The sequence below is a fragment of the Carassius carassius genome, chromosome 21, assembly GCF_963082965.1.
Source record: "Carassius carassius chromosome 21, fCarCar2.1, whole genome shotgun sequence".
In the NCBI taxonomy this organism is placed as follows: domain Eukaryota; kingdom Metazoa; phylum Chordata; class Actinopteri; order Cypriniformes; family Cyprinidae; genus Carassius; species Carassius carassius.
In genome coordinates, this window is record NC_081775.1 from 6,379,620 (window position 1) to 6,404,362 (window position 24,743).

The 24,743-nt window shown below is 37.5% G+C and overlaps 2 protein-coding genes across 4 annotated transcripts in view; both read right to left on the reverse strand.

Annotated features, from left to right (window-relative positions):
• The window catches only part of LOC132097415 (BDNF/NT-3 growth factors receptor-like), a 41,398-nt gene extending 26,432 nt beyond the window's left edge, over positions 1 to 14,966 (reverse strand). The window contains exons 1-12 of one of the 2 annotated variants that reach the window (XM_059503114.1): positions 14,184 to 14,966; positions 13,034 to 13,108; positions 12,888 to 12,959; positions 12,710 to 12,778; positions 12,225 to 12,367; positions 9,228 to 9,364; positions 8,429 to 8,561; positions 7,860 to 8,159; positions 7,724 to 7,744; positions 7,519 to 7,530; positions 7,394 to 7,431; positions 5,746 to 5,845 (exon numbers count right to left, since the gene is read on the reverse strand). In XM_059503114.1, coding sequence (XP_059359097.1) covers positions 5,746 to 5,845; positions 7,394 to 7,431; positions 7,519 to 7,530; positions 7,724 to 7,744; positions 7,860 to 8,159; positions 8,429 to 8,561; positions 9,228 to 9,364; positions 12,225 to 12,367; positions 12,710 to 12,778; positions 12,888 to 12,959; positions 13,034 to 13,108; positions 14,184 to 14,392 — 1,309 coding nt within the window. In that variant the 5' untranslated portion in view covers positions 14,393 to 14,966. Of the gene's footprint in view, positions 1 to 5,745; positions 5,846 to 7,393; positions 7,432 to 7,518; positions 7,531 to 7,723; positions 7,751 to 7,859; positions 8,160 to 8,428; positions 8,562 to 9,227; positions 9,365 to 12,224; positions 12,368 to 12,709; positions 12,779 to 12,887; positions 12,960 to 13,033; positions 13,109 to 14,183 lie in introns of both variants that reach the window. The other variant, XM_059503115.1, reaches the window with a different exon arrangement.
• A 5,345-nt stretch (positions 14,967 to 20,311) lies between these two features.
• Positions 20,312 to 24,664, reverse strand: rmi1 (RMI1, RecQ mediated genome instability 1, homolog (S. cerevisiae)). Of its 2 annotated transcripts, none has more exons than XM_059503113.1 (2): positions 24,545 to 24,664; positions 20,312 to 22,098 (listed from the first exon to the last, which is right to left on the reverse strand). In XM_059503113.1, exon 2 carries the CDS (start codon positions 22,065 to 22,067, stop codon positions 20,355 to 20,357), a length of 1,713 nt encoding a protein of 570 aa, XP_059359096.1. In that variant the 5' UTR covers positions 22,068 to 22,098; positions 24,545 to 24,664; the 3' UTR covers positions 20,312 to 20,354. The 2 variants fall into 2 exon arrangements, with proteins under 2 accessions (XP_059359096.1, XP_059359095.1); XM_059503112.1 differs by having other exon boundaries at positions 24,368 to 24,604.
• Between the last annotated feature and the right edge of the window lie 79 nt (positions 24,665 to 24,743).

Sequence of the window (24,743 nt, forward strand, 5' to 3'; positions counted from 1 at the left end):
AACAGGCATTGATCATTTAAAATTATTATTATTATTATACAGTTAATAATTTTGAACTAGCTTTTATTTTTATCTATTTATTTATTTTGTTTACATTTTAGTAATTTTTATTAGTTTTTATGATTACACATTAGACTTTATGTAGCACATATTCTGCATGATCATATATCGTACCCAATACCTAAACTTTACAACTATCTGTAACAACTAACTGTTTATTAAGTCCTAGTTAATGGTTTGTTAATAGCGAGAACTGGCCCTTAAAATAAAGTGTCTGTTTTTATTCTTTTAAAATTTCAGTTGTTTTTATATTTCTATTTAGCTTTAAAGGAACACACGACCGTTTTTTCCATAACCCACAATGTTCTTCCCTCAACTTAGACGAGTTGTTACGTACCTCTCCTGTCTCAGTGCATGCACTCAATCACTGTAGCGTGCGGTGCCGCCATGCTAGCGTTTAGCTTAGCACCATTCATTCCCTAAGATCGAAACAGGGATGAATTTAGAAGCCATCAAACACTTCCATGTTTCCCTGTTTAAAGACGGTTACAGGAGTAGTTACACAAGTAAGTATGGTGATAAAAAATAATAACTATAACGTATGGCAGAAGAGCACTTCGACCTCGGTGCAGTAATATCATGCTCTTCCGCCATACGTTATAGTTATTATTTTTTATCCGGTTCATTAAGGTTCATTATTAAGCTTCATTAGTTAACGGTAATGAATGCATTAACTTATATTAGCAATGTTATAGAAGATATTCATCCTTGTTTATGTTAATTAATAAAAGTACTACTCATTGGTTGTTCATGTTAGCCCAAGAACATTAAATAAGTATTAAATAAATTAGTATTTTTCATTAGTTCATGTTAACTACTGTAGTTAACTAATGTTAACAACTGGAGCAAACCTATTGTAAAGTGTTTTAGTGAACAAAGCTTGAAAATACAGTTGCTTGTGGTGGACAAATTGAAATCTTAAAACTGTGTGTTGGGGAAGAGCACATAAATATTAATTACGTCACATAACATTTATGACATTTAAGTGCCCACTAGCTAGATTACGCTTACCATTTTGAAACAGGCATAATTGTCCCTGGAGGGAGTTAATGGTTAAAATTTTATGGAGCAAACACTTAACATTAATAACAAAATGCTCCATGAGTCAGTTAAAACAAGGAAAAAACTGAACAAACTGATCTGTACTGAAAGGTACATCTTTTTCCCAGGTTTCAGATTTCATCTTATGTGTCAACTTCATGAAAACTATTTTATGCTTTATTAATGTATTTTGGTTGTACTATCCCAATGATCTCTAGCTGGAGAGAAAGACAGCACAGGATCTCTCAGTAATAAAGACCTGAAGCAAACAAGGGTTTACAGAATACACCTGCATGCATGTGAAGCATATTCATATTCATAGTGTTGCGTATTCACCAAACAACCCTTCTTATGTACCTGCATTTACTGATACAAATATATAACTGTAACACGTACATTTATGTGTGATGTGCATGTTACACAAGTGAATGTCTGTGCGTGTGATCTCAGTTAATGATGATTCATGCTCTGTGAGAATGATTCACCGTTGGAACAGAGTAACTATGACGCTTGTAACTATGGCAACAGTGCATGTGGTGGGAAGGCAGGTCCACCCCCAAGCTCTTCACACACACACACACACACACACACACACACACACACATACACACACATACACACACATACACACACACACACACACACACACACACACATGCTTGAAGAGCCGATGCACTCTGAATGACAGCCGGAAGTTGCCGTTCAGTAAGGACAGTTTTTATAGTGCTCAATAAGGGCAAATGATCCATTTAACCCTTTCCTGACCAACATACCACTAGCAATATAATGACATTAAAACTGATTTTATATGAACTTAATGAAAAATAATGGGAAAAAACAAGGCAAATCTTTATTTTACAGTGCCCGTTACTCATAATACAAGTTATTAATATAGTAATTATTAAAATGTATGATTACAAGCATACATTTACTTGTTTTACATAATTTACATATGTTGTAATTACTATGTTGTAATCACATAGTAATATAAATGCTAAGGGAATGTTTTGATCATGCAACGTAGAAGAATAATTGCAGGCAAACTAAATATGTTACAATCAATCGACAGAAATTTTGCCTGTCAAAAATAATTATAAGACTCACTGCTTGTTTTCTTTAAAAAAAATACGTTATGTTATGTTCATATGAGATTAAAAACTTAAAAAATATATAATAATAACTTAAATGAACAATGGAAATGAACAAAAATAAGCTGAAGAATTAAACGTACTAAAACTACAAATGGAATAAAAATGAACGCTAAACAGAAATATTAAAACAAACTAATAAAAATGACAAAAGCACACACCAAAAAAAAAACAATAATTTAAGCTAATATTCTAATGAAAACCAAAAATATTAACTCAAAACGAAATTATTATATATTACATGAAATTAAATATTAAATCATATAACAATAATACTAAAATAACACTGCTTCTAATATGTATGGTCATTCTGTAAAGTTGGATATAACTTTGTAAAGAAATAAAATAATATAGTACATGGTACTGCTAAAACCTTGGCAGAAATTGCTTTCATTGTAAAAGTCTCATTATAAAATCCTAAATCTTTGGATTTAAACAATAGTGTGCATCTCATTTATCATTGTTAAATTGTGTTATTGAATGTATAGTGACATTATAAAGGCCATTTCCACCTTTCCCATCCCATAACTGACATGCGCTTGAATGCACCTGAATATCGAATGCTCTCTTCACAATAATGAAGCAGCAATGCACTCAGAAACTCGGCTGGATTTTTACTGTGCTACTGTACTCAATAAATCCAACATCCACTGCCTCATATAGATCAGTGACACTGAGTCATTTAAGATCATGTGAGCTTATTTATTTAGAACCTAGATATTAGTTTGTTTTACAGTTACAAGATTAGTGATCTAGTATTTTGCGTTTCTTAAAGCAATGTTCTGCACTCAAAAGAAGGTAAGCTCTATCACAGAAATTCATTTTGACTCGTGCTTCAGTTTGTAAAAGCAAGAAAAAAAAACAGATTTTACAGTAATGCCAAGTCTTAATGGAAGTCTATAAGGCAAGTGTATCAGATGCTTTAAATTCAGAATTGTACAGCTTGTGTTTTTTTTTGTTAGTTTTTTTGGTTAAATCACTTAAATGACTTCTGTATAAAAATGTGTTAGTTTAGCTTTAAATTCATATTGTAGTGGTGTACATGCCAACACAATCTCATGGCAATTACTATTATACATATCAACAAATAGCTGTACATTTTTAAGTTTTACACAATCTACTCACACAGTAATGGTTATGTTTTGTGGCAGAATTTACAGTGGAGAAAGTTGGACTTGCTATTCTTGGTTACCAATAAAATTAATTCCGGCAACACTTCACGAAAACGATAACGATAAACCTTCCACATGTGGCTGCATGGCTGTATGTGAAAAAAAGTGTGTGCTTGAACTTTTTTTTTTCCCAATGCAAAGCCTGGCCCTAAATACTTATATTATACAGTAAATACATTATTATAACATTATTATACTATTACATATTATAACATATTCTTGGTCAGTTAAAGTTGAGTTCAAAGTACTAAAGCGCCTGCAGGAACATTCCTTTAAAAAGCTTCTCGTCTGATGGTGGAGAGAGGAGAATTGTGGGATAGTGGTTGAGGTGCACCTTTAGTTTTTTTAACCAAAGGCCACGAGTCCATGACTGATGATACTTCTGACCTTGACAAGCTTTATTGATTTTTTTGATTCGTCCAAACCAGAGAAAACTGATACCTGCCCTCTGAATCATTGATAAGCAGAAGGTTGCTGACTCTCTCTCTCTCTGTGTATATGTGTGTGTCAGGGAGATGAAGCACTGCATCTTTGCAGACAGCATCACTTCCTGAACCTGAGAGCTACAATTTCACCTCCTTCCATTCCCACTCCACTTCCTCTCCTCTCTCTTTTCTATAAACTACTGTGAGACACTGCATTTGTGTGTGCATCTACAGTGGAAACACACTGGAAATCTGGGATCAAAAATCTAAAACATTTACACTCAAATTCTGATTCTTATGATACCATTTTAATGTAGAAAAATTATAAATAAGAGCATTGAAAGCACGATTAGAACCAAAACTATATAGACATTTAGTACGAAACCTTCATATAGGTAAGTAATTGTGTATTTTGTCCTTGTGGACAACCAAGGAGGTGCTTTCAGAAACTCAAGACCACTGTGCGAAAATAAGCCCCTCGGGACGTCTAACTCGACACTTCCTCTCAGAGAAACCACAAAAACAATCACATGCTCTCACTCAGACCAACTGACTATCAAGTTGTCAGGAGCCAAGACAAACGCAAACACTCGTTCAAGTAAAAAAAAAAAAAAAGACCAGTCGGAATTTGTTTAAATATGATGTGTGGACTTTTTACACCGCCTCTTACCCACCATTATTCCAATTTCAAATGTAAAAAATTTGCACGAACGTTTATGCATTTGGCAGATCTTTTGGAAAGTAATTTACAGTACATTCAAGCTATCCATTTTATCAGCACATGTGTTTCCTGAGATCGGACCCATGATGGTTGCGCTGCTGGAACATAATGCTCTATCAATCAAACTAGATAAATCTTAAATCCTAATACAGATAGAGAGCACAGTGCATTACTATGAACGTTTCATTACATTTGTATTTGAGGGAAATTATAAATGGCCTATACAGTCATTGGAGGATGAAATTCAGTCATTTCATTAGGAATCCATGCAATCTGGGAATTTTGTGTGGATTCGCTGTGTTGACCAACAGAAAGTGACATTTGTTTGAGCTGTGCTTTATACATTGCAACACTATTGACCATAGACAATGACATTTCACATGACTGGACTTAACAGTATTTAACTTTGGTGTTTAAATCTTCATGCATCACAGATACAAATAACCGTGGAATTTGTTAAAGACAAAGTGCAATTACTTTTCAAGTGCAATTACTTTTAGCGATTAAGCTTACAATTTCTGCCTGCTGGATGATGAAATGGGTAATAATAATAATAATAAAAAAAAAAACATTCTTAGGTTTCTATTAAATGAGCGACCCAACCCATATCTAGTGACCAGGCTAGTAAGTAATCACCTAGCAACCACTCAAAACAACCTAGCAACCCCATAAAGATAGAGCAGAAACTTCTCAGAGCACTTTCTGCACTGCACAGCAATGGTTTGGCAACTAGCATTATGACAACAACAACTGCACTTTCATAAGTTTCTCAAGAAAATGTGCATATCTTCTAAAAAAAAAATACTCAGTGAAACAGTCACACCTCTTTAACACAATCAGCATGTTTATTCCCTGAGAAGTAATCTGGTCAAGACACATGGCACAAACCATTGGCAGAGACAAATAAGAATGAAAGAAAACACTTTAGTAGTCATCGATAGTCAATAAAGATGATTCGATATTAGTGTGCACTATTCTCTATGAGAAACATGTTATAGTAGATTAGGTGTGCATTAGTAATTAGTAGAGCTCATTAGAGTCTAAGCACAGCCTTCCTTCAGCATTCCTCTTTATCACAAAAGAAAACCCACTTATTCTGCCCAGAACAATGCGTCTTTCCAGAGCCACAGCCCGTAATGAAGCTTTGGCAGAGGCGCGTAGAGCTGAGAGGTGCTTACCTTTGATTCCAAACTTTGAGTTGCGTCCAAACTTCAGAATGACGAGCATCAAGATGAAGCCTGTGAATGTGACCGCCGCAATTCCCACGACCACGTACACCTACGAGCAGAATGAAGAGTCTTCAACCAGCATTCAAAGTTTCAAGCACAGTTTTCTCTTGCACAGGTTATTAGTTTATGGGTTTTCAGAGTTTACTGTGCTTAAAACTGGATGGGAGTTTAGAGATCATAAACATATGGCTTAATAAATACAAAGTTTTGTCATGAAAGTCTAGATGGCACTGGCCAGTAGTTTCTAACTCAGTCTGATATAACCACATGTCTATTCACATGGAGCAGCTGATTGGTTTCTTTCGCATCAGCAGTCAATGAGATGCTCAGCATTCAAATACTCGACTAATGCTTGCTGAAACAGTTGCAGTGTGCCTCAGGACCCTCCACCTCCCCAGCTCCACCTGTATAGATCTGATACGGGGTGATTTCATTTATGTTATATATGGGAGTTATTTCATGTGCAATATTTCTACATGTTTACAGCAGCATGTCTGTGGATATATTGTCAGTACAGGTCTTGAAGCAGATATATTCCTCAAAGAATAAACACAATAAAATGGCCAATTTATGCTAAATTCACAAAGAGTTGTCATGACAGAAATCTCTTTATACATTGAAAAAAAAAAACATTTTTCAGTATACCAAATGCTATAAGAAACATGATTTTCTACATAAAAACTCTTGTCAGAACAACATAATTCCCCCAAATTGTCAAACTCAGTTTCTGAGTAAACAATTTCATGCTGTAAAAATGTTAAGGGTTTGTGAGTTCCCAGAATGCACTGCAGCATTAGTAAAATGATAAGAATAGATGCTGTTTGCTGACTTTATGTAAACATCTTGTTTTGTAATTATTGTTAGTTATTCATTGAGTTATAAAGGGCTTTCTTTCTACACTTGTTGACTGTCACCATTATTGAGGTTTGTGTGTGTGTGTGTATATATATATATATATATATATACACACACACACACAAATTAAAACAATAAATCAACTTATTGTGTTACTAACTGATTTTTTTTTTTTTTTACTGAAAAAGACATTTTTTTTTTTTGTGAACAAATTATTTTCAAATTGGCAAAACAAAGTAGGGTTGCTTAGTATAATCATTTAGACAACACTGAGAAGGACTTCAAAATCTGAATGCATCATGTTGCCTTGCTTTTTAACTTTAGGATCCATTTTTACAAGTGTGATGTAATAAAACGTATTAAAAGCTTAGATTGTGAATTTTGATGAAATACATTTGAAGCGGTTGTAAAATGATGATAAACGTACACCACTGAACACACATTTCATATCAAAGTGGCTAGACGCTCCATTGTTAGCCAAACACAAACAGCCTAGTGGAATTTAATCCAATTATTAATATTAATAAAAGTAACTATTTTAGAAAATCTGAGCCATTTGTTATATTGCTGTCATTTTATAAGAGGAACAAGCTACTTTATGGTGTGTGTAATAATGATTTTACCCCGGATAATGGGTTTTAGGCACTCCACTTCGCATTGAGTGTAAAATCATACTACATACAACCATAACCGACGTGGAAAAACTCAACAGAAACTGCACAAATAACTGAATTTTACTCACAGCGACCTTGTCCTCAGGCGGTCCAAGAGGAGTGTCATCTGTTAGAAAGAGAGGAAACACTAAGATACACGTGCTTTTAGACTACAGATCTATAATGTGCATGTTCATGTGTGTTCTGTTCATACCTGTAGTGGGATCTCAAAAAGAAAAAGACAAACAGAAAAAGAAACTTTTTAATGACTTTTAAATGACTTTTAATTACTAAATAAGTCTTATGGGTTTAAAATGGCAAATAAATGATGTCACAATCTACATTTTTGGTGAACTATGACTATGATAACTATTGAGATTATTCTATAATTTGATGATGAACTCTTAAAAGCGACTCACCATAATACAGCGGATCAGTAACTGATTCTGATGGATAAACATAGAAAAGAAAACAAACAAAGCAACTTTTCAGACACTGTTACATTCACATTTACTGTCATTGTTTTGATTCGGTTGCGTGCAAATTTCAGCTCACCGTTCCAAGGCTCGTGCATGAAATGCGCTAATACTGCCTTTTTGTCCTTTCCGAATTCATTACTGGCCAGCAGCGTGTATTTTCCATTGTTGATGTGTGTGGGACTGTCCAGGTGTAAGCACCCGTGGTACTCGCCCTCGGAGTAATCGTGGATCATGGTGCGGATAAAGGGGCCCTCCTCAATGGGTTTGTCGTTTAATAACCAGCTCAGTTTCGGCTCTGGGTTGCCTGACATGCTGAAGGGAATGCACCAGTGGTGGTCTGAGATCGCATCCATCAGCTTGCTGATTGCAGGTGGAACTGGCATCCCACATAAATGGCACAGATAAACACAGCATTAATAATAATAAACCAATAATGCATTTCAATAATTATCATATGGAAAACCGCAATAATATTTCATGATATTCCTGTTTTTTAAAACAAATGAATGCAGCCTTGGTAAACATAAGAGACTTCTTTTTCAAAAAACAATAAGTGTGTATACAAAAATAAATCAAATGTATAAATGTGATTTCCAGTATGAGTACTTATGCCAGTCTCATGCAACAATGATCTTGGTGACTTACACAGTATGTCCAGATCCACCGAGGCCTCAGCCTCTCCAACCATGTTTTCGGACCCGCAAGTGATTTTGCATCCGTTGTCCAGGGAAGAGACATTCACGAGTCTGAGCTCTGACATCTGACCTGAGTCCTCGTGCTGCAGGTGTGGGTTACAGCAATGCCAATGTCATTTCTATTTAAAGCCTCTTCCCTCTTTACAGAATGCTTATAACCTTATTGTGCACAATTCATTTTGGCATGCTATTACAAAGAAAAAATAGTTGTCTTTAATCAAAATGCTGTCATTTGCTACTCATCTGAAATGACTTTCTTTTTCCGTCGGCGTCACTTAGGCGGTCGACCATTAAAGTTAACCAACAGCTATTTGTGCATTGTTGTTTTTGTGAATATTCTGTTACGCCACATTAAGAAAAGGGTTTGCAAATGACAATTTAAATTAACTTTAAGGTTTTTGTGCCCTGTTCCATAAAGCAAAGCCTTAACATCTGTTAAAATCAACAAAAGTTGCCATATTTCACATATTATAAATGTGATCAAATAATTACAAGCAATCTTCTCAGTAAAACTCTAATGTCACATAATAAGAAAGGCATTAACAATGCATAACTTTCACAATTAATCATCAAAATGGCTAAGGGCTAAAAAGCTAGTGCCCTAATAATACACTCAGATTAATACACTTCTACCATTTTATCGCACAATTCAGAGTTTTTCTTGAAATGTTAAAAAATGTCTAAATCTCGCAAATCAGGCTCTTTTTCTTCAAGTTTATTTGTAAATTTGAGATGAGGGTTCCAATTACCTCGTACGTTGAATTTAATTTGCAGGTGGTCCAGCTCAGAGTCGGTGTGGGCGTTCCTGAAGTGTTGCACACCAGCTTCACATTGAACCCGTTCCGCACGGTCACTTTAGTGGGTTTCAGAGTCACAGCAGGGAGAACTAGACAGAAAAAACACCACAAACCAGTTTACACACTAATTACCAATCAAGAATTACTGTTGAAAAAAAACTCTCCTTAATAAGTACTGTTGTCTATGGTTTTATTTAAAAAATGCCTTAAAGTCCGCAATACATATAGATATGTATTTGATCATTTAGCTCAGAAACTGAATCGCTTTAAATAAATATTTATATTTATTTATATTACTGGACTAAAAGTCTTTTAAACTGGGTTGTAATTTTATTTCTTATTTAGACCGACACTGAATCGTAGAGCATGTTTCATATTTTAGCTCAGAAGTCAGATCACTTGTGCCTCACAGGAGTGCTGTTCTCGCCCTGTTCTCGCTGTTCTCCCACTAAATGCAAGGCCAAAGAGTGCAGACAGCTCTTACCGGCTCTGTCATGAACAGACAGCCAAATCAGATCTCTATCTCTAGCTGCTCCCAGGCTGCACCAATTGACATTCTTATCACCGCGTCCCATGGCATCGCTGGCTTCTGCAGGAAACTGCAGGTCACGCAGCTTTGATCGTTTCATAACAATCATGTATGGTTTCTTATGCTCTTAATCTTGGAGTGATTCTTTAACATCCAGCACACACGGCACAGACCTTTAGCCTGTTCAGACCAGACAAACTGTTTTCACTCTTTAAAACAGCTCTTTATCCTATAGGATTAGTTCACCCAAAATCCAAAATCTGCTGCAAGTACACTAAAAAAACATTCACTCAGAAATAAGAAAATGTTTTAGCTAGTCACTTTCACAAGTATTAAATGTGAAATTCTAAAGTATAAAGACTGAAACATATATATTTATTTATTTATTTTTGTAAAATATATTCCAATAATCCTTGTTATATTTACATCGTCGAACCTTTATCTCCAGGCCATCCAATATTAAGATGTGTCTTTCTTGGAACAGATTTGGAGAAATGTAGCATTCCATCACTTGTTCACTAATGGATCTTCTGCAGTGAATGGGTGCCGTCAGAATGAGAGTCCAAACAGCTGATAAAAACATCACAATAATCCACAAGTAACTGACATGACTCATATCCATCAATTAAGATTGTGAAGTGAAAAGCTGCTTGTTTGAAAGAAACCAATCCATCATTGAGATGTTTTAACGTTTGCTTCATGTCCAAAATCCATAAATCCATAATCCATGCTTCCATGGTCCGTCTTCTTGTCCTGTCACATCAAAGACCACCCACATATTTCTTAAAAACAGAGCTTAACCTGTTTTCTCTCTCGATTCAGACGAGATGACTTTGGATTTTTTTCTGACAAACACACAGCTTTTGGCTTCTCAAGATGTTAAGTGATGGACTTGAGTGGAGTGGTGTGGATTATTGTTTTTATCAGCTGTATGGACTCTCATTCTGACGGCACCCATTCACTGCAGAGCAGGTGATGCAATGCTACATTTCTCCAAATCTGTTCCAATAAGGAAACAAAGATATGTACTATTGGCAGGCCTTAGGGTGAGTACATTTTGAACACATTTTCATTGTTGGGTGAACTACTACTTTAAAGGGATAGTTCATCACAATTTTTTTTTCTAGTTTAAACCGCACTGGGAAAAAATCTCTAATTTAGTCCCTTTAGATGGTAAATTGAAACAGTTCACTGGAGCAGCTCATTTCTTTCATAGCACAATGCAAAGACAGACAGCGTTTGGCCACAGGCCAGCAGACGCTCCGTGCTAAATGTCTCAGTGTTTTACATTCTGGGGACCCCCTCGTCTGTCTCTATTTTTCCCTTTTCCTCCCTCACTCTCTTGTCCTCTCGTCCTCCCTCGAGGGCCTTCTGTGGTATTGCTGAAAATAGGCCTGGCTGGAGGCTGATCTTTGGATCAATAATTATTTTCGTCTCAAGCCGCAGTCATAAAACTAAGGTCTGGACAAAGAAATGTCGCCTTGGCATCTGACTGAATTACTTAAGTTTAAATAAATAAAACCAAATATAAAATAAATAAATAAACACTTTTAAATAACACAACTGAGAAAGTAAATACAAAAACTAAATAAAAAAAATTATAATATTATATCATATAAATAAAACGGTAATACTTCAGTTTAGCGACCAATTCTCACTAATAACTAGTTGCTTACCAGCATGCCTGTTATTAACAAATTGACTGTTTATAAAGCTGCATGACCATATTCTACATCCATAATACTTCCCAATACCTACACTTAATAACTACCTATTAATAAGCAGCAAATTAGGAGTTTACTGAGACAAAAGTAGTAGTTATTGGTTTGTTAATAGCGAGAAAGCCCTTAAAATAAAATGTGACCAATAAATTAAATATTAAAATAGCACTGATAAACACACATGAAACCCACATATATATATATATATGTGTGTGTGTGTGTGTGTGTGTGTGTGTGTGTGTGTGTGTGAGTGTGTGTGAGTGTGTGTGTGTGTGTGTGTGTGTGTGTGTGTGTGTGTGTGTGTGTGTGTGTGTGTGTGTGGATATTAAGATATGCATAATTGTATTTTTATTTTTTAACTCTTTCCCTCAGGTCTATTTCAAAACAGACACAATATAATTTTTCCTGACTATTTCTGACCCTTTCTAATGAAACACAACACTGTGCCGCACAGCTATGAGTTAACGCTGCTCCCTGTAACGTTGGTTACAATATCTATAGAACTTTGTAACAGGTTCACAAAACAATCTGTGGTGCAATTGGCTGTAAACACTGTTCAATGATCTGAAATGATCAGGGGGCTTGTTAAAACTACACTTCAGGACCCTTCAGAACTATATACAGAGCAACAGCACTAGGTTTGACACAACATTTGCTCACATTACTCATTTCTCTTTAGTTGACGGGCCTAATTCTTACCACAGTTGGGCAGTGTGAGTGTTGACAGTGCGGTCCTCTTTCCTCCCTCCTCCACACACAGCAGGTCCTCGGCCTCCTCTCCTCTCCACTGCTTCAGCCACACGTTTTCACATATGCACTGCAAAGGATTGCCTGCCAGCAACCTGCAACACACAAAGACACACCTTTAGCATGACATACATAAACACTCACCAACAGAACAAACCCGACTACATTATCATCAGCATATATCATTACAGTGTGCATGATTATATTTCAGTTTATCGGACAATATATTTGTGAATGTCAGCACTGACTGGCAAACAAATGTATCAACAACCTTGCAAATGCAATCAAACGTTTTTGAATAAATGCTGCTTTTGAATGCTTTTTTATGTCCAATAAATGTTGTGTGCAAGCATTATTCACTGCATTCTTTGTTTTTCTATTCGCTTAAACAAAGCAAAGCAAAAATAACCAATATATCTTCAATAAATGAGACTCACAGGTATGAGATGTTTAAATGGCGAAATGTCCTCCAGGACAGACTGGACAGATTATTCTCTTTGAGATTCCTGTAAAAAAACGCAACGATCCGCACTGACAAAAGCATGTAACAAAACAAATTCAGTTTGAATAATACAGTTAATACGAATCCAGCTTTTTTAAAACCGGAGAACTCACAGATATTGTAGTTTCGGGTTGCTCTGAAAAGCCTGCCTGGAAATATACGCCAGCTTGGTGTTTGTTACAGTTCTGCAGGAAAACACGGATGTCAGAAATGTCCATCTCACGACATAAAGCACGTAAAAGCTGTTCTTTATACTCACAGGTTTCTGAGGTTGCGATACGAGTCGAGATCTCTTTCATTAATGGATTTGAAGCTGCTTTGATTTGCAATGTATCTGTAAACAGCAACAAGAACAATCTCGCTAAAAGAGTCGTCAAGGGTTAATTCCAACACACACACACACACACAAAACATTTCACATTTTTTTTTAATTAGTTCATTAATTGATTCAAGGTGTGTTGTAAACAATCCGAATTGAATGAACAATACATTTATTACAGGATTTATTAATCTTTGTTAATGTTAATGTCGTTCATTATTAGTTCATGTTAATTCACGGTACATTAACTAATGTTAACAAGCACAACTGTTGATTTTAACAATGAAGTAAATGCTGAAACTAACATTAACGACGATTAATAAATGAACTTAAGCAGTTAACTAATTGACATTACGTTAATGTTAATGTTCTGCTGGCTTAAATTTAAACAAATGCACTTAAGCTCTATTGACTTAAATAGCAGCTGATTTCAAAATACCTAATTAAAGACAATCAAAATGACTTTTAAAAAACAGTTCACATAAGAGAAGCAGCATTGCAGCAGTTATAACTGACTAATAATTAGGTGCACTTTTAAATGTGACCCAGAAGCACACAACTCATTATAGGCTGTTTTTTTTTTTTTTTTATACAATGATGTGTGTTTTGTTACAGAACAATATTTAGGCGAGATATACATCTATTTGAAAATCTGGATTCTGAGGGTGCAAAAAAAAAAAAAAAAAAAATCTAAATATCGAGAAAATCACCTTTAAAGTTGTCCAAATGGAGTTCTCAGCTATGCATATTGCTAATCAAAAAATTACGCTTTGATATATTTACGGAGGGAAATTTACCAAATATCCTCCTGGAACATTATCTTTACTTAATATCCTAATGATTTTTGGCATAAAAGAAAAAAATCGATCATTTTGACCCATACAATGTATTGTTGGCCATTACTACAAATATACGCGTGATAGTTATGACTGCTTTTGTGCTCCAGGGACACATTAGACTTTGGCACAATAGACCTAATTCAAGTACGATAACCGGATACATCACAGAAACAAAGCAATTGCGCACAAAACAGTTAATTGAGAGACATAACATGCATCTGATCTTCTAAGACCTCTTCTTCACAACTTACATGTCTGTGATGTTCTCCATCTCTGCCTCGGACTGTAGCATGGGGAAAGCCATAATGCTGTGCTCCGCATCCACGCACGAGATCCGCGCGCCGGTGCACGTGCAGAGCTCCGGACAAGCGGCACCGGGCCTCCAGAGCGCGAGCAGCAGCAGCAGAGCCCAACCGAAGCCCCAGCCCGACATGCCGAAGCCCCCCGACAGCAGGCTCATCCCTGGGTCCTCGCCTCCAGATTTAAGACCCCTGCAATCCAACGCGCGGAGAGAGCGCAAAACACACGCGCCCGCGTCGACCTTGTCTCGCGTTTCTGTCTATGTGAAGTGTCTGTATTCCTCTCCTCCTCTCGTCTGCGTTTGCCTCGCTCTGTCTGGGATGAATGGCTGAGATGCTGGCGTTATAGCACGCGTCCGCTGAGCTCAGATAAGACGCGCTCTCGGGAAGCGCGAGCGCTGGAGTGAGGGAGCGCGAGCGCTGGATGATGCGCAGCGCGTCTGAGGGGAGGAGACGAGGAGAGGAGATCATTCAAACGCTTCACTGATTATTGACAACGTGTAGCAGCATCCTTACACCCATCAAGACCCAAGACCTGAAGGCGGATGAATGATGGATAATACGCATGTTGTGCTTTCGTTATCAGCGTAAATCAGGGTCGTTTCATCTCCTTACAGACGTGTTTCTCAGATCATGGTAATGCCAGTCAAATGTAGTTTACGCACAGTAGTTGTGTTTCGTTCGTGGATGAATCGTTTTAACGAATCTTTAAATGAACGAACTGTTCTCGTGCTTTCTGTGCACCGACTCACAGTTGTCTTTCAGTTGTCTATGGCCTTCAGTCTGATTCATAACTAAGAGAGTTCTATTATGCCTATTAATACTACTACTACTACTACTAATGATAATAATAAGAAGAAGAAGACGAGTATTATTTTATGTATAGCTGTTTTGTTATTTTCTATATAGCTTGATAAAAGTCGCGTAGGTATACAAAACTGATAAGACAGCAGGTCTGGATACACTATCTCATAATCAATTTTCCTGTATTTTCACGGGGGGGGGGGGGGGGGGGGAATTATTGAACTGGGGGCCCCAGGCAAAATATAGGAATGGGGCCTATACATTTTCACACATTTTGCCAGATCAACCTTGAGGTTCCTTTTTTGTTTTTATGCTTGCTGCTGCACAATGGTGCCCCATAGTTGTGTCCAATGTTTCTACATTTTTCATGTACGTGTAAAATGGCTTTAAATATATATATCAAGAGCATCTTCACAGATGAAAACAAAACAGCGTTGGATGAAGTGGATTAGTGCCCTGCAGTGCATCAAATATACTGTATAGGCCCTATCCTACCATACCATGAAATAGTTTAGTTATGCATGTAATGAAAATGATTATATTTTGTGTAGTTAATGAACTGCGACTGCTCCTCTCGAACTTTGTTATAAAACATCATTTAAACAGACCTTTGCTCTTAATTCAGATCGGTCCAATGCAATAACGAAATCGGAGCAGGTCTAAAAACTGAAACTGTTGATGCTGCACTTTACACTTTGGAAAAGTTATATATATATATATTTTAAATATGAGCAGCCTACAAGCTGGGATTAGTAATGCTGCACTGTTATCAAAGTTATTTATTTATATTTTTCATTATATTTCATTATATGATATTGGTTTGAGACTGAGAGTATTTTATTTAGTGGAGAACTTTGCAGCAGTATTTTATTTCTTATTCTTTTTTTATTTTATATATATTTTATTAAAAAGTATTTAAAAAAATTGTTAACAAATTGTAAAAAAAAAAGTTTATAGTAATAAACAACCTGCAGTTTAATGTATGCATTTCTTTCCCTTACTGTACCAAAAATGAACCGAACCGTGACTTTAAAACCGAGGTATGTACCGAACCGTGATTTTTGCGTACCGTTACACCCCTAATATGGGCTATGTAAAACTTTGTCCAATAATTTTATAGCTTGCTATATTTTTTTTTTTATGTTGCTCAGTTCTGAATACCTTAATATTTAAAGGATTTCCGCAACGCAGTTTTGTATGATATGTGAATTATTTATTAGCCTCTTTTTTCCACCCATGTCATGTATTCCCATTTGTAAAATAACCAACAAATTAATTGTTGTGGGCAAACCCGATCTCATGAAAGTGCTTATAGCACGATTTTCTGCTTCTATTTGGCATAATATTTCTATGCAGAAATTGACTTTTTGAATTAAAGTCCGCCCCTGTGTATTTTATAAGGTGGCTTATGTAGCACCTCACTCGTTTGATTTTGTAGATTTGTCTAGACCCCATAATGGACGGTGTTGGAGTTGGTCATCAGTACGAATCCATACAAATCGGGGAACTCAGCAAATACATAAAATGTATCAAAAATTGTACCAATTCGTACAAGTGAGGTCGAGTGAAGAATTAGGCACCTCATAAAATATGTATGAATTGCCGTGAGATCATATCGGGCATCAGCGTTTTTGATAAACACACAGATCGTCAGTCACGTGAACAAGCACCTGGTAGCACAGGGTGGATTATTTATTTATTTTGTAAGGGATAGTTAAAGTTCACCCAAAAAATTAAAATGTTGTTATCAATTACTCATCCTCGTGTTGTTCCAGATAGTTGCTGGTAGACAGTGACTTCCATAATATAACCCCATTTATGGGTGAGCTATCACTTTAACAGTAGGTGAGCAGAAAATCAGGGCTAGTTGATTTGTAGACCAGCAAATTTTAATAAAGGATCTTAAGATTTGTTTTGGTCACATGGTCAGTCATTAACTTTTATGCTGATGATGCACAGGGCAACCTCATGAGCTATTTTGCCAGGCAACTTTTTTGAGTTGCTTGGACTTTTCCATTGAACATGGGTAACAATTTTCAATCTGCTTTCTAATGCCGGTCGTGGGCCCTGTGTCTCACCTGGTGGCCTTGTGATGCTAACATTGTTTAACAAATGTTGCCCTTTGTATCATCAGTCTCACAACACAAAAGACCACTCACTTCTTGTCGCCACCTAGGGTGAGTGAGCCTAATTCGAGGCAATAAAACGAGTCACTACATACAGAGCAGCTTTTGCAACCCGTTTGTTCTGATGACGTCAGGACTGACGTACGACGCGAGAATATAAATCAGGGGTGAATGAGATGAGCGTGCGTGCGCAGTGGGAGTCTCGTGAAGGGGCAATTTACTGCGCACTCAGTTAATGACACTCATGTATTTTTAGACCAGGACCATAAACCGTAGAGATAAAGCTGTAGAATATATAGGATTAAGAACAGGACAATGCTACTTTATGATTGGATTTAATTGATGGAGTATAAGATTGCAAAAAACAAGACTTCATAATGAAAGCCTGCCTAGTCAACATTTTGCATTCTGGTCTGGAAATGTTCAGGCTCTTTTCCTGGGCATTTTTTCCTTCTTTTATACCTTTATGTAAACAGCAGGAAGAATAGCCTACATGGGAATTAGCTTGGTCATTAAAGGGTCTGTTTGGCATGTAATTGGCTTACAATTGATGGGTTGCATTTTACACAGCAATTACATTCCAATGCTGCCATCTATTGGTGCCTGTTGTTATAAGTTTTAAGACGTCTGTGTATGTGAAGCTGCTTGCCCAAGTAACCAAAACTGTTATCGTTTCTTATATTAAGGATGATGATTTGCAAACCCACAGCCCTTAGTATTAACGAATGATGGTGTAAAGTACAGTAACACACTTTGCAAAGCCTGACCAGAATACCTTTTCTTATTAAATGCTTTTATCTACAAAGTGTGCTGTCAATCGATAAAACTAATTAATCACATTTATTTCTGAAATTAAATCGCGATTGACCCCACCTAACATTAAAGTTTTTAAATAAACTTTTATATTGTAATATAATTTCACATTCAATCTTCAAATTAACGTACAAACAACATAAAGATGTATAAAGTATATTTATTACTATTTGTTAACATTAACAAAAATATTACAAAAATAATATGGCATCTTTTTTCATGACCGAAGGCCAATATCAATGATACCAATACGGATTCCCTTATAAAATTGCCCCCCTAATATTTAAGATAGAAAGCTATCAATTTTAAACTAATTTAAGTGAACTTTACATAAATCTTCACATAAACCCATTATAATAAATGTCATATTTAGCAACCTGTGCCCTGCAGCAGAAATACAGTATACAGAAAATGAAATAGTACGGAGCCCCGAACATGACATGCAAGAAAAAAATAACTAAATCATGCGCAAGATTTAATAATTTGTTGTCTCGATTTATAAACCGTGTGCACGATTAAGCAAATCAAGGAAATTAATTAGTAAACTGTGTGCACAATTTATAAAATCAAGGGAACGAAATAGTAAATTGTGCACATGATTTAGCCTACTGTTTTTTTCCTGCATCCCATGTGCAAAATTGAAGTTAATTAACACTAAATTCTAAATTAAACATAGATGAAGCTTTAAAGCTATAGAAGTTATTTTTTCCTCTTTTTTTTTCTTTGTCCTTTGATTAATAGACGTCACAGCAGCTGGTTATTAGGTTGTTTTGGCTGCTATTTCTTTAAGAGCTGCTGCTGAATGTGAACCGGATCTGACATGCATTATATTTTCTCTCAACTCTTTTTACCTTTTCTGACCCACTCCAGGTCTTCAGTCATTCTGGGACTGAATAAATGCACTTTTTGTCAAGAGAAAAAGTGGTAGAAGCAGCAGTTGTGAGTGGGGGTGCCAACCATAGCTCCGCCCCTGCGTTAATTGAAAAAATAAATAAATTTATTTATTTATATATATATATTACGGGTGTAACGGTACGCAAAAAATCACGGTTCGGTACGTACCTCGGTTTTAAAGTCACGGTTCGGTTCATTTTCGGTACAGTAAGGGAAAGAAATGCAAACATTAAACTGCAGGTTGTTTATGACTATAAACTTTTTTTTAACAATTTGTTTGCACTTTTTTTTAAATACTTTTTAATAAAATATATATAAAATAAAAAAAGAATAAGAAATAAAATACTGCTGCAAAGTTCTCCACTAAATAAAATACTCTCAGTCTCAAACCAATATCATATAATAAAATATAATGAAAAATATAAATAAATAACTTTGATTACAGTGCAGCATTACCAATCCCAGCTTGTAGGCCTGCTCATATTTAAAAAAATATAACTTTTCCAAAGTGTAAAGTGCAACATCAAGTTTCAGTTTTTAGACCTGATCAGATTTTGTTATTGCGTTGGACCGATCAGAATTAAGAGCAAAGGTCTGTTTAAATGCCGACGGGAGCTGCGTTTGAATTACAATCGTTTTTTTCCTAGTTGTAGTGATGTTCACACTCGTGTGATGCCTTTTGAAAACCTTAGGCCGGTGACACACTGGCATATTGCACCTGTCAAAAGTATTGACGGCAAAATAGACTATGTTTGACAGATGCAATATTTGAAAATTGATAATTATTCATTTATTTTTCAAATTACATTTATATCTGAATATACCTGTAGACTTTTAAACATCAAAGTGTCATGAATTAATATGTATTTGTGTACAAAATGACAAACATATTTTCCTATTCTATTTTGCCTGGAAACGCTTCCAACATGCTTGCGTGTCGCGTGAAATATAGGCGTCGGTTCTATTTCTAGCATGCACGCGTGTTCCGCGCGTCTCGCGCAGGCAGTCTGCAAGCTCTAACATGGGAGCCGAATTAAAAATGGACATGCCACGCAGCTGAGATATATATATTAGGGGTGTAACGGTACGTGTATAATATTAAAATAATTATTATTATTATTATATAATATTTAAATAATTAATATTAAACTTCTCAGAACACAAGGAAATCACAAAATAGAAAATTGTTCTACAAGAAAAACAAAAATGCAATGATGTTTAAATGATCTTTTTAAATTTATTAAATCGCATTCAAAGACATGCAAATATAAAAACAACAAAAATCCAACAAAAAACTATTTTCAAAAATAGGACACAGTGGATTCTGCAATGTAACCGATATGAGTGAAGGACTTTAGAAGCCGTTTTCCTCAGACTGAAAGAACCAAAACGAGTTTCTCTACTAAAATATTTAAGAAACCACTGACTGAATCAGCACAAACACTGTCAAATTAGGTTAAATGAGAGTCCAGAGAATAAGTACGGCTTACTTCCTCCTCTCTTTCACTCTTTTCTGTATCTCAGCGCATTCCTTGTCAGAGAGCGGACTGACACACAACACGACTCCTCTGCCCGTCTGATCCACCTGCACACTCATCATACAGCACATATCCACCAGCTCTCTTTGACAGTGCTGAATCCCACGGTCCACCTCACCGCGTCTTGCCAGGTCCTTCCGTAGCACTCGAGCCTCTGGTGCCGTGTAGCCGATGAGTTTGGTGAGCATAGCGTCAGACAGATCCACATCCAAGTAACCGGTTCCGTCAGATATGGTGGCCCCGAGTTTCCACATGCCACTACTACTGCGCAAATTTCCTTTGAGGGTAACAATGAAAGCTTGTAGTCGTAAAATCTGAGCTTTGGCAGGCGGCCAGTGGCCAGCCTGTAGCATGCAGAGGTATGGTGGAGTAGGTGTCTCTCGTTCACAACCAGAAGATCCAGCCGTGTTTCTAGAGGAACTTGTAAAAGATGTTTGAGGAACTTCATTGAAGATTCTGCTTTGGTTGGTGGTGCCAAGCAGAGTTTTAGAGCGAAAAGTTTGACTTGGTTCTTCAGTTTTGGGTTGGTTGGGGAAGTTTGCAGTAGGCTCCTCAACTGCATTTGTAGAGGAACTGGCAACAGATGCGACAGGAACTTCATTTAAGTTTCTAATGTTAAGAGTTGTTCTAGCACGAAAACTTAAAAGGCTTGGTTCTTCAATTGTGGGCTGGATTGCATCAGCTCTGCCTTCTGAATCGATCGGGCACATCACACTGTCCAGCTCTTCTAACGGGATGTCATCGAAGTCCTCAGGAACACCATCCACCACATTTTGCGGTACATCGTCAAAATTGTCTGGAATGCTTCTGAAGTCATCATCTGGAATTTCATCCATTTCCCAGTTGTCTTCTCTGGAAATGGGCGTTGCTTGAGGACGGGGTTGTGACTGAGGTGGTCTGAAAGAAGCTACTGAAGCCATGCTGTCATAGCCGCTGTCAGCTACCTGATGATCTACTGGAGCCTCTATGCTGGCCAGGAGCTCCTGGTCATCTGGTTCCTCACCTTGTGGATGGTTCTCCTCAGGCACACCGAGGGTCCCACACAGCACTCTGCTCTGGGAGTAAATCTCCAAGAGCTGTTCCACCTCCCCACCCAACACCTTCACGTTCTCTGCTTTCAAGAGCAACACCCCGAGACGGACGACGATAGGACCGACAAGCTGTAGCTTCGTCCCGGGTGGCAGGTTGGTACTTAAAGCCGGGATGGGCCGGTATTCCATACCCTCCAGACTCTGGACTCCATCCGTGAGCTGCAACATCACCATACGTGTGGGCTTGGCCTCCCACGGCCGCTGCGTTTCCGGCGTAGCTGCAGAGACTTGATCATTAGAGCAGTTGGTGCCCCGAATACGCTGCAGTTGCGTGTATGCAGGCTGGCTGACATCTAGTAGGGAGTCCATCTGAAGACAGTAACAGCTGTTAAGTTCCATTTTCTGTGCCTCGGATATTCTTTCGGGGAGCACCGGGTGGGACAGATCTCGCAGGTCAGTCAGCAGCCATTGCTCCAGGACGCGCTGATTCAGCAGCGACTGAGGCATGGGTTCGCCATCCGCTTCCTCCTTTATCCAGTTCACACAAGCGTCCAGCCAGGCATGAGGGACCTGGATGTGCCACTGAGAATGCAGCCATGCCTGGGTAACCTGCACTTCACCCGCTGACATCCTCTCACTGTCTGGGACACGAGAGCTTCAACTATTAAACACAGAAAGAGTCAGATGTGTATTAATGATTTAAGAATTTAGTAAAAACATTTTAAACAAATATTGTAATTTGTAAGTTTAAAATTTTACACACACACACACACACATACATTTTATATATATATACAGGTGCTGGTCATATAATTAGAATATCATCAAAAAGTTGATTTATTTCACGAATTCCATTCAAAAAGTGAAACTTGTATATTATGCTCTAAAATTCCTGGTATACGGCTGTGTTGACCTTGGACCTCAGAAAACACAGTGGACCAACACCAGCAGATGTCATGGCACCCCAAACCATCACTGACTGTGGAAACTTTACACTGGACCTCAAGCAACGTGGATGGATTGTGTGCCTCTCCTCTCTTCCTCCAGACTCTGGGACCCTGATTTCCAAAGGAAATGCAAAATTTACTTTCATCACAGAACATAAATTTGGACCACTCAGCAGCAGTCCAGTGCTTTTTGTCTTCAGCCACTTCTGATGCTGTCTGTTGTTCAAGAGTGACTTGACACAAGGATTGCGACAGCTGAAACCCATGTCGTGCATGCGTCTGTGTGAAGTGGTTCTTGAAGCACTGACTCCAGCTGCAGTTCACTCTTTGTGAATCTCCCCCACATTTCTGAATGAGTTTTGTTTCACAATCCTCTCCAGTGTGCGGTTATCTCTATTGCTTGTACACTTTTTTTCTACCACATCTTTTCCTTCTCTTCGCCTCTCTATTAATGTGTTTGAACACAGAGCTCTGTGAACAGCCAGCCTCTTTTGCAATGACCTTTTGTGTCGTGCCCTCCTTGTGCAAGGTGTCTTTTGGACAACTGTCAAGTCAGCAGTCTTCCCCATGATTGTGTAGCCTACAGAACTAGACTGAGAGACAATTTAAAGGCTTTGCAGGTGTTTTGAGTTAATTAACTGATTAGAGTGTGGCACCAGGTGTCTTCAATATTGAACCTTTTCACAATATTCTAATTTTCTGAGATACTGAATTTGGGATTTTCCTTAGTTGTCAGTTATAATCATCAAAATTAAAAGAAAAAAACATTTGAAATATATCAGTCTCTGTGTAATAAATGAACATAATATACAAGTTTCACTTTTTGAATGGAATTAGTTAAATAAATCAACGTTTTGATGATATTCTAATTATATAACCAGCACCTGTAATATATATATATTACATCTTCAATTGTGTAACTAGAAAGTAAAGTTTGTAGACAAGGAAGGTTTTCACTTTGAAGTAGTTTGAAATACTTCATATAGTTTTAAAGATTAAAGTTTGAATGTTTTTTTATGCAAATACAGTCCATCAGAAGAACAGACACAGAAAATCAGATCACTGGGGTACATGGGGTGGCTTCTAGGGTGGTTTCTAGGGCACTCAAGGTGGTTACTATGGTGTTTCTAGGTTACCTGGGGTAGTTGCTAAGGTATTGCTATGTGGTTGCTAGGGTACTTGGGGTGGGTGCTAGGCTGTTGCTCTGCAGAGGTTTATGTGCACAGGTTGGTTGTAGGGTGCTGATATGCGTTTGCTAGGGTATTGGGGGGTTGCTAAGAGGTTGCTATGTAGTTGCTAGGGTATTTTTGGTGGTTGATAGGGTGTTGCTATGTGGTTACTAGAGTAGCTGGGGTGGTTGCTGGGGTAGTTGCTAAGGTGTTGCTAGGTGGTTGCTAGGATAGCTGAGGTGTTGCTAGGGTTTTACTAGGCAGTTGCTAAGGTACCCAAGGCATTACTAGGGTGTTGCTATGCGGTTGCTTAGGTACTTATGGTGGTTACTAGGGTGTTACTATGCAGTTGCTAGGGTAGCTGGGGTGTTGTTATGCGGTTGTTGAGGTACTTTGGGTTGTTGCTAGAATGTTACTATGTGGTTGCTATTGTACCCAGGCTGTTTCTAGGTTTTGCTGTGTGGTTGTTAGGGTACCCTTGGCCATTGCTAGGATGTTGCTATGCGGTTGTTAGGGCACCTAGAGTGGTTGCTTGGGTTTTGTTAGGATACCTGGGGTGGTTGCTAGGGTGTTACTAACATGTTGTTAGCATGATTAACAAGTTACTAGCATGATGTTATCATGTTTCTAGCATGTTCATGCAACCACCCTGAGTACCCTAGCAACCACATAGCAACAATAATTTTACAATGACAATTAATCAATGATAGATAGATATATGGATGGACAGACAGAAGATAGACAGACCGATAGATAGTCAGATATATTCTGCAGTTTACACTCTTTTTATGATTAGATAAAGCAGACAGCTCACCAGACAATCATTCACGTGCAGGCTGCATGGTGTCAAGCTTGAGTACGCCGTTGAATTCGTTCTAGTGAGTGTATTGGTGCCATAACCTACACACTATAGGTCTTCTTGTGACTCCTTTACAGCGACTACTTGTTTAACACTTCATTGAGTAACTTGCAAACAAAACATCACATTTACCTCATATCAGAAAGAGACTGCAGTCGTGAAATACCAAGCAGTCGTGCTAGCCAATCATAAAAAGCGTTCTTAAAAGATGGACGTTTCTTTTTACCAATAATTGTCCGCGACACTTCTGGAGTGTCGGTTGTGCTGGAGTTTGGACCAATCAGAGTGCGTATCTTTTGTGGAGGGAGGCACGTTCATTGGTCCGCGCGAC

Bases quoted from the DNA above. Each gene is read 5' to 3' on its own strand.
- rmi1 (XM_059503113.1), bottom strand. From the start codon at position 22,067: ATGTCAGCGGGTGAAGTGCAGGTTACCCAGGCATGGCTGCATTCTCAG.